At 36.5% G+C, this 10,227-nt stretch overlaps 1 protein-coding gene across 1 annotated transcript; it reads left to right on the forward strand.

Moving 5' to 3' along the window:
- Window positions 1-5,143: 5,143 nt before the first annotated feature.
- LOC133328062 (conserved oligomeric Golgi complex subunit 8-like) lies at window positions 5,144-8,685 on the forward strand. The gene is made up of 5 exons (XM_061536609.1): window positions 5,144-5,198; window positions 5,264-5,736; window positions 5,827-6,040; window positions 7,648-7,829; window positions 7,897-8,685. Exons 1-5 carry the CDS (start codon window positions 5,144-5,146, stop codon window positions 8,683-8,685), a joined length of 1,713 nt encoding a protein of 570 aa, XP_061392593.1.
- The last annotated feature ends 1,542 nt before the right edge of the window (window positions 8,686-10,227 follow it).

The following is a 10,227-nucleotide window of genomic DNA, read 5'->3' on the forward strand; positions in this document are numbered from 1 at the left end:
ATCTATGTTGGCCTGATTGTATTCTACGTTTGAGAGACCTCCTTGAAGCGGGGTACCGTTTTGACTATTTTGGTTCGAAGTGTTAGATAGAGTTTTTAATGCTGCAGTAAGCTCTCCTAATGTTTTTCGAACTTCGCTGATCTCTGCTTGAACTGAGTGTACGGTGGATTCCAATACCCTAATATGATCCTGGTTATTTTCATTTCTTTGTTGTTCAGCATCTAGGGGTACCTGCAAATATACGGGTCCCAAAGAATTTGAAACCGGCGGTCTGACATTGATTGTTTGGGATAAATCCCTGAATTGGGTATCGATTGTTTGATTCTCCTCCGCCATCGCTGGATTTGGATCTTTCTTTTTGCGTTTTTCTTCCGTTGACTCAATCGTTCGATTTAGGTCAAATAATACTGGTCTATCTCTCTTTCTATTTCTAGCTTTGGACCGCGTCTCTACGCTCATTACCCTAGTTACAGACTATTTTTCCAATGGTTAACATTTATCTTCAAAGGCATAAAACAAAAATCCACTTAACTAACAAGATTCTAATAAATTCGTATAACTAAATGTTTCTTCTCAAAAATATAAAATTAATGTGTTTTTTTATCGTTTCAGGAGGGTTTTGTCTGGTGAGGAGTGATGGATACGGGATCTTAACTGGCTATCTATGTCTTTATGGATTTGATGGTTCATCAAAACTAATCAAAAGAGTAAATAAATGGAGCAACAACACTGTGATTCGTGACTAATATCATTTTATATCTATCTCTCGATATCAGTTCATGAATATAGATACTACAGTCCTCTAGTGTACCACTAGAGCGGATACCTTAAGTTATGAACCGGATCACGATCAAAGCTCAAGCTGATTCTACTTTAAAAGATTTATCCTGACCTAGTCTATGCGAATACCCACATCCAGCAGCGTATGTCATATACTAGACAGGTTTGCATTACTCATTACTTCTTAGCATCTAGAGTAGACATTACCCGTGGCCTTTGTACAACACTTTCTAGCACTTGTCCAGAATGGTTACAGAAGCCGATGGGTTGCCTGCTGAAGACTCAAAGAACGTAAATCTGGTTTATTTAATTTTTTGTTTTAGTGGGCTATGGACAAGTGTTTTGGTGACCTACACTTCCTATATTTAAACACCATAATGGTTTCTTTCTTAAGTTTGGGCGCCATACTGTTACGTGACCCTTTTCGCCGCTGGGAGATGTTCAGGTAACTCCAGCCAGCTCCGCCGCCTCTCATAAGGGGGGGTCCCATCCCGCATTCCCAGCACAGGAACGTACACAGTAACCTAGATGATAGGTTTACATCTACAAAAATACTAAATTTAAAACTTTCCAACTCCATCAAATCCAAACCCGTATGACCTATTTAGCCGCCCTCCCTACCTTGGTCAACCCTTCCCATCATTATCATATTGACCCCTAATCCCGCTCCATAACATACCACTTACCTCACCTTTAAGTCCCTCCTTCCTTCTTCAATCACAAGTCCATTATGTTCTCTTAATACTATTTCACATGTCTTTTATTACAAACAAAACTAAACCTAATCTTATCTCCGCTATTTTTGTATATCCTATATATTTTCTATTTAATACTTTCTAGTTAAAAGTGATAATTTATTTATGTATGGAATTACTGTATAACAATTTCTGATTACTACAAGTAAAATTAATTCTATTTATTTTTCTTATATTTATAGGTATTCCGAAGGATAAATCGAAAGGTCTGTTGACCCAAAACAAAATTCAAAATTGAAGTCAAATTTTATGGTCTTTAGAACCCACTAAAGAGTTTTAGCGCACGCCCAATTCACTGGACTACTACGGGTAAAGCCAATTCCTAATCGTTCCTAATAGAGCTCTATTTGTAACTTTTAGGTGCTATGCATACAACCCAACTGTGGTTTCTAACAGTAATAAAAATTAACTCCAATATTATTATAAATAAATATTATTAAAAAAATTAAACTAATTAAGATACAAATAAATATTCACTTAAAACCAACCTAGATACAAAATAAGACTAATCACAAAAATATGTCATACAACAATGATGAACTATAAATTATAAAAAAAATAATAAATAAATATAAAAATTAAGTTGTCAAAATTGGGTTTTACTGTCGTTTGAATTTAAATACTGGTATGCTTTTTGGTGGTGTGATCGAAATTCGTGGACGTTAGCTTCTGTTGTTACCGCTAACTTATACCATTTTTTTCGGAGGTTTTGCCTTCATTACTTTATATATCAAACACACACCAATATTAAGTATTATTAAGTCCACGTAAAAGTTAATATGGTGCTGAGCACCGTGGTATAATAGAGTGAGTCTCCAGTTTTTCTGGGAGCAAAGGTCCTTAGTTACCGGGTAGTAATAATATAGCGGTACAATATATTTGGTTGGATCCTACCTCTTTTCGTAGTGTCACCGTTACAAATGCCGGTCTTTACTTATAACTCTCGGACTGTCCTTTTTATATGGTTAGTCCCTGCTAGCCTCTTGTGAACGTTTAACTTTTGATCTAAAACCGTTCACACTTTTGGAAGAGCACTTCTTTTTAGGATTACGGAAGGATAATAATCGGGAACTTCTTGATCACTTGGACCTAACCAAAACAGAGATTCAGCTTGTTACAATATATTATTTTCATTAATAACTGGGTTTAATCACTTTTACCTTTGCCCTTTTGAATTAGGTGCACTTTTTTCTGTACACTTATAAATTATCAATTGCTATACACGTAAAATACACGTATACACCTTATTATCGTTGACTCAACTAATTAGCACTCAGCACCAACTTATACAATACTGACTTCTCTGCCATTCTATGGGCTATTTATATGTTCGGTTTATTCTTGGAATATTTCCAGACCCGACATTTTCTCCAAATCTTCTTATTACATCTTATACTACCGCTAACTCTTTTCCTCTAGTCGATCAGACAATTTGGTATCATTACTCCTATCATCTCTCTTATTTCTTTACATATGTTATCATTTGGCATACATCCATTCGATTGTCCCTGTTTAATGTCCGACATTTCAAAATTTTAAATAAATCCGACATTTTCTGATTTTGTGAACATGCCATCTACCTTACTTGCTTGCACTTACAAGACGTGTTTTATTCATGAATGAATTAGGTTCCACTACTAAAAAAGTGGTTGGCAACGCGGTTCGCCATTTGCTTCACATCAACAAAGTTTTCTAGAGCTAATAGCACATTTTTTTGTAATTTTTTATAAAACATTTTATTAATCTATTTTTCTTTTCAGGTTTCCCCCGCAGTCTTGGAAAAAAACATTGGATTATTCTCGGCCATAAGGAATAACGTCATCCGTGGACAAGTTGGCTGACTTTTTGTTATTACTTGGCCGAGAAAAACAAATGTATTTTTCCTGGACTGTGATCATGGAGTAATTGGGTTCGGGGACAGTCGCGTCAAAACCCGGACGCACAGGAGGCTGCCCTGCCATTATGGATGAATCCCAATAAAGGGTCATCCCAACGAAAAAGAGCACACACCAAATATTGTGCTAAATTACTAACACCACCCTGGCAAATATATACTAACCCCTTAGAACAAACATAATGGACACGGCAGGCCAAAAGAGGCATTACAGTGGCTTGTCATCCCGGGAGTGTCCATTGTAGCTACCTCCAGCTCCCCCAACTCTACCGCATAATGGGAGCTGGTGGAAACTCGTGGTTAGTGGCTACCTCGTAGGCGAAAAAAAGCCACTTCCTAAGGCCCCTCCACGCAAATTTTTTTTTTTTTTGCTTTCGACAAAAGACTGCGTTTTGCGTGTGGACTTACGCCTCACGATACGCCGTATATCTGTTGGAGTACTTTTTTAATAGTAAAGCTAGTAAAAAGGAAACATTTCAAAATCGCTCTCTAAGTACAAAATAATTTGAGAAATTCGGTAACGCAAATCTAGGGAATATGCCAAAGGTAGAAGGCAATACTTTCAAATCAACATAACAGCCAATCATAAGTTGGCATTCCTGTTCACCATTTTTACTCGGACAAAATTTTCTAGTAAAAAGTTTACAAGGAGAACGCCATTTTGTTTTGAGCTCCCTTAAATTGGGTTGAACATAGTACTAGTTTCGTGGGTTCAGGAACGGGTTTCGAGTAAAAAGCTGTAAAACTTTTAAAATTAGTAGATTCTTTTAGGTTCTGGAACTGTAGATAGTTGCTACAACAACCTTATTGACATTCGGGTATGTTCTGGAACTCACGGTGTGTTCTTTTCACTTCACACATACACTTCACCTCAGAAGTTACCTCCTGTTCTGCATCTCACGTGAATTGAAATTTTCGAACTGCGTCAAAAATAAACGTCGACATGGTACTTTGCAGAAGTAGTGTTGCCATACAATATAAACTGTATTCGTTTTTAACATTGTTTCTGTAATTTTTTAGTAATTTCGTTAATTCTAACGATAATTTTATTATTATTTTTTAATATTTTATTATTCGCAACATAAAATATATGTAATAAAAACTCTGTAATATCATTAATGTGTTGATTGATTTAAAGGGAACATTTGGTAACCCTATATTCTTCGGCCTTACTTCAAATCAGCTGTTTGTGTCAAGCAAGAAATTCAGTTGAAGAAAATTCAAGACAAACCTTAGTATATATTTAAAATTTGTTTTTAAAGGCGTTTCATGTTTATTTTGTGATTTTAAAAAATTTATACGCAATAAAAACCTATCAATCTATCATCATGTTCCTTTTTTATTTCAAAAAAGATGTTATTTTATATGGAAAAACATGAATATACCCGACTCTCACTATGAAAATGTAAGTGTAAAGAATACACCTCAAATGGGTGTAAAGTGTGTTACAGAACACCTCGGCGTGTGTTCGATACACTTCTGCCGTTGAAGTGAATGCCAGAACATGCCCGATTATTTAGTTCTTGAACTAAAACCTTGAACTAAACTATAAACCTGACCTGCTGTATACGCTCTTTTCAGTGAATCGTTCAATTGAACTTGTTAGTTCGCGAACTAGTAAACTCTATCGCGCTGAACAGCTGTTTTTCGTTGTTTTCCCAATAGGCAGTGTTGGCATTCGTATTTTCATCTCTTTTTAAACTTCAGCAAGATAATGGATTTGGAAAGTGAAAGAATCCTTAAACTAATATTTCCAGATGGTGTGCCTGGTATGTACCGATACATTTTCCAAAAATCACAAATCCAAACTAACCCACATCTATTTTCCTTACAGAAAATCTTGCCGACAATCCGGAACTTTTCAATTACCTTAACAAATTGGGTTCTTACAAAGTCGATCAATTGAAGAAGGAACAATCCCGACTTGCCGACGAAACTAAACACATTGTGGAACAGACCCAAGATTTGGCAATATCAAATTATAAGACATTTATTAAGACAGCAGATAATTCTCGTTCTATTTACAAAGAATTCCAGAAGGCTGAATCACAAGTGGGTACAGTGGTGGAAAAGTTACCAGAGCTTAGTGAGAAATGTGAAACATTCCTTGAACGATCGGTTGAGATCAACGAACAAAGACGTCTGAATTCTATCACACTCAAAAAGAATGCACAACTTTTGGAAATATTGGAATTGCCTCAGCTCATGGAACGTTGTATACGTGAGGGTCGATATGAAGAAGCTCTTGAGCTGGCTGCATATGTACAGAAAATGGGTGAAAACCAGGGGCATATCTTAGTTGTAAAGGTAAGTTTTAACTTGCTATATAGAACCACTGCGTACAGATTGTGATTAATTGATCTATAACACAATTTTAACATTTACAATTCCATTTAGAGTATCGTCCAATCTGTGGAATCGTTGTGGCACACAATGCTGGTCCAATTGGTTGCACAACTTCGTACTGATTTACAATTGCCGAAATGTTTACAAATTGTTGGCTACTTGCGACGCATGCAAGCCTTCGGTACCAATGAATTAAAATTGAAATTCCTACAAGCAAGAGATTCTTGGCTAACGGCATCGTTGAAGGCAATACCAATAGATGATGGTAAGTGATATATGATATTAATAGAATAATAGCTCCCTTTTAATATAAGTTGGGGTCCTCAGATTTTAACTAAAACTATATAATTTTGATCGAATGGTCATTTTGAAGCGATTTGCTTCGTATGTGTCATACAAAAACTTTAAGGATGAAATATTGATCCCAAATTCGGCGACCGTGCAACTTTAATTGAGGTCAAGGTCCCACTCAATTAAAGTTGCACGGTCGCCGTACTGATCTTTTTTCCCGAAAATATGGTTTTCCAATAAGAAAGTGGAATGCCAAACTACAGCCCTTTGAATGGAAAATGCGTCTAAAACCTTCAAAATACTGAAATGATATTGATATATGATATTTAATTTAACAATGTGAAGCCTTATAGAAAAAATTTTCGTAGAGGAACAAATTTCTATTCAAGACATTTCGTCATTAAAAGGATCTACATCGATTCAGAGTCAGTCACGTTCGTGGTACGCAATGCCAAACATTTCGGAAAACATTGCAGTATCATAATATAAGAAAAAATCATACAGCTCATTCTGAAACCAGTTAGAGGTGTAGTATAGTCGAACGGGTCCAACTTTCAGCATCCTTACTTTTAACTTCTGCGGAGCTTAATCCAAAGCCTTGGAAAGATTTTACATTCTCTGGTATGGTAATGATAATATTACCATATACCTTTACTAGTTTCAGTAAATCTTCCATATCCGTCCTCTTACATCAATAGATTTGATATCTTCCAGCAGTGAACATATACACCTTAATATTCCACTTCAGTCGATCGGCTAAATATTGATCGATTGTACTTAAAAGAGTGATGCTTATCTGTTGCCCAGACCCCCCTCTATGCGTATATTCGTCACATTCGGATCATAATTGTAATGTAACAATTAATAATTGCAGAATGTAACAATTATGACCCGATTAGAAAATCGGACAAACATTTCGGTCAAACAGTTTTCGATCCATTCCTCTCATCAATATCATCCGATCACAACCGAAAACTATGGGTGTCGTTCTTGAACCGGAACTTTATGCTAAATTCTCTAGTCATCAGTTACGTCACCTAATGGATATACTGCCTACTTCCCTGCTTTATGTTTAAAACGACATAGAATGCAAATTTTGTAATTTTTAACACTGGTCTCGTATCATTTGACCTGCTAATAATTCTTCCTTCTCCGTGTACACTTTCCTGATTTACTTTGTTTACAAATTATATTGGACGGGCGAACACACATATCTAGATCGACTCAGACTAGTCGAGACTAACGGTATACTAAAAGATGGGTCTAGCACCAATATATATCCTCACATCGGTCACTATTTAAAAATATAGAAACATTGTACATCTTTGTATTTCTTATTCATGTATTTTGCGTCTTTGTTTCCTTTTAGACTACGCCATCTACATGCCAAAAATAAATTATATTTTATTTCGAAATAAAGTATAGGTTAATAACTTCGCTATGTTCGAATATATGGTGGATGTCTAATTTGTATTGTGAGAAAACTATACACCACCAGAGGTCTATTCAATACTTTTCAAGTTCAATCTTTTGAATCTTTGATCCGTTTAATATTTTATATTTCAATATCTATCTTTTTAGCTCAACAACACCTCACCAAAACTATTGAAGTTACCCGGGTAAATCTATTCAATATTATTACACAATACAAGGCTATCTTCCCCGATGAAGACAACAATATGGCCATACCACAAAGCGACAGACCTCTACAGGGTGTAAGTTGTGATGGAGAACGTCTCTTCCAAAGTTGGTTACATGAGAAAGTAAGATAAAAATAATTTCCTCAATTTAAACTTTCAGATTTATAATAATATACTCTGATTTTAAAAGATCTCTGACTTTTTAAAAACATTGGAAATGGATTTACAACGTGGCATAACCTCCTTCGATACCGTGTTGGGTCAGTGTATGTATTTCGGTCTATCGTTTAGTCGTGTTGGTGCTGATTTTCGTGCTCTGATGGCTCCAATTTTTGTACGCGTTATCAAGGAGAAATTCTTCAATGCCATTGGCAATGTTAATGAACAATTCGAAAGAGAATTGGAGAAATACACCCTCATTAATAAAATAACTGTACATACTAGTCGACAACCATCGACAGCTGCGAAAAATGACACTAATGATATTGAATCATATTCACCACCTGAAACTTTATTAGATTTCCATCCATTAGCTGCATTGTGTAATGGTTATTTAAATGCTCTTAATGATTTGAGGTTATGTGCACCGACAGCATTGGCGAATGATGTTACTTTGTCGTTACAACAATCACTGGAGTTGGTGGCTAAACGCATCTTAGCTTTCTATCGCCAGGAACAACAAGCATTTACCGCAAGTGAACGTGAAACATTTTCAAAGTTATGCTATTGTTTTGCCCATGAAATGATACCCTATTTGCAACGTTGTATCCACGCCATATTTCCACCAACGGCATTATGTGGTCATTTGGGCGTAAATTTAAATTCCTTGGAGAATATGAAAATTACTTATTTACAGCAAAAAGAAATTTTGGAACCATTGAAACATTTGGTGCCAAATAAAATTGAAGTTATTGCGAAATCAGAAAGCACAACGCCCAAGTTGGAAGAAACGAATGTTGCTGTTACAGCAGAAGGATAAAATTATCTTTTTTGAGCATATTGTACTGTTTGGTTGATTTGATTATGTATAATTTAACGAAGTATTTAATAAATTTTATTATGAAACACTTAATAAAGATATTCCAATAGTTATAAACAAGATTGAGAAACTAAAAGTTTTTGGATTAAGTGAGACGTCTTAGTTGGAAAGAAAGAAAGAGAGCAATTTCAAGAAAAACGTCATAACAATCTCAAAACTTATATTTAAGAGCTTTTGATTACTTCATTGAACATATATGAGATGTAACCACTAACGGCGTATAGATTTAGCCATTCTTCAAGACTGGCAATGATGCCAGCAGAGGTGTTGCTCTGCTCAATTTTAGGTATTCAAATGGTTTTATATACAACGACTGTAACTTGGTATTCCCCTTCTTGAACTCGCTATAGTATACTCGCTTGAGTAGTTAAATCATACTCCGGAATTCATGTTGATATTGAGGAACTGGAATCCAACTTCTCATCAGAGGGAGGAGTAATGAACCATGCGTCTTTGCGTCTATCACCCTCGCCTCGCTTCAGTAGAGTGACCACTCTGCTTATTTTCCAGGCTGAGGACAGTTAAGTACTCTACTCCAGGTTCATCCAGTTGCTTAAGCATTACCATTGAAATTTTTTCCAGGCCCAATGCTTTAGATGAATTAAATTGTGGTGGTACCTCCTCGGCTCGGAGGTCTCTAACGTCGTAGAACGTGACATACATTCTATCGTCCTTCTGGGATTTGAGAGTGACTTAACCGTAGCCGCAATTCACTTGTTGTGGCTCCAATGTTGCAAACCTTCAGCTCGCATACTAATCTGTTGACTTCAAGGGTGAGTTCTTTCACACTTGGGCCTTGAGATGTTATAGGACGAAGCTCATCATGCTCATTCGCAAATACCGCGACGATTGGTAAGATTTATGAAACCTTGCCAATCAGCTTTAGCATGCTTAAGGAAAGTTCGGCGTTCAGAGGTAATGAAATCGGGTGGTATATTTACAGAGACGATGATGGAGATGAGGTCTGAACGAAGAGAAATGAAATGGTTGCCAGACTACCTCATTTATCAGACTGTGGCAATCTCCTCTAATTATCGTGGGGTCATTCTCATTCACCCTGCAAAACGTAGAACCAATCAATTTGCTCTGTCAGAGGGGTAGATCATTACCTAGGACGAAATGAAAAATCTCATTGAAATTCCCTAGCACCTGACGGTTATTACCATCCAAAAGCGAACTAATGTCGCGAAAATAACGCGGGGTACAACTATTCAAGGGCGGGATATACACGTTAAGCACCTCTATGTTGATAGTTCTACACATGACTCCTAACTCTAGCTCTAGAGTCTAGCTCAGGCGAGAATGTGTAACAAGAAAGAAGTGGTCCACCTCCGCGATCGTTGTAACCATCGGAAAGGCTAAAGGTATAGGTCAGTTTGGTTTCCTGGGTCTCGGCGACCATAATATTTTTCCCATTCATAAAATCTACGTTTTCGCTGATTTTGTTTCGCAGTCCATTGCAGTTAAACGGCAAAACCCGTT

The sequence above is a fragment of the Musca vetustissima genome, unplaced genomic scaffold (genome assembly GCF_032173495.1).
Source record: "Musca vetustissima isolate MV318-11 ecotype Yass unplaced genomic scaffold, APGP_CSIRO_Mvet_v1 utg42397, whole genome shotgun sequence".
Classification (NCBI taxonomy): domain Eukaryota; kingdom Metazoa; phylum Arthropoda; class Insecta; order Diptera; family Muscidae; genus Musca; species Musca vetustissima.

Coding starts and splice junctions, on each gene's coding strand:
- LOC133328062 (XM_061536609.1), top strand. CDS start 5,144: ATGGATTTGGAAAGTGAAAGAATCCTTAAACTAATATTTCCAGATGGT. Junction 5,737..5,826: donor GGCATATCTTAGTTGTAAAG/GTAAGTTTTAAC, acceptor AATTCCATTTAG/AGTATCGTCCAATCTGTGGA. Junction 7,830..7,896: donor AAAGTTGGTTACATGAGAAA/GTAAGATAAAAA, acceptor TGATTTTAAAAG/ATCTCTGACTTTTTAAAAAC.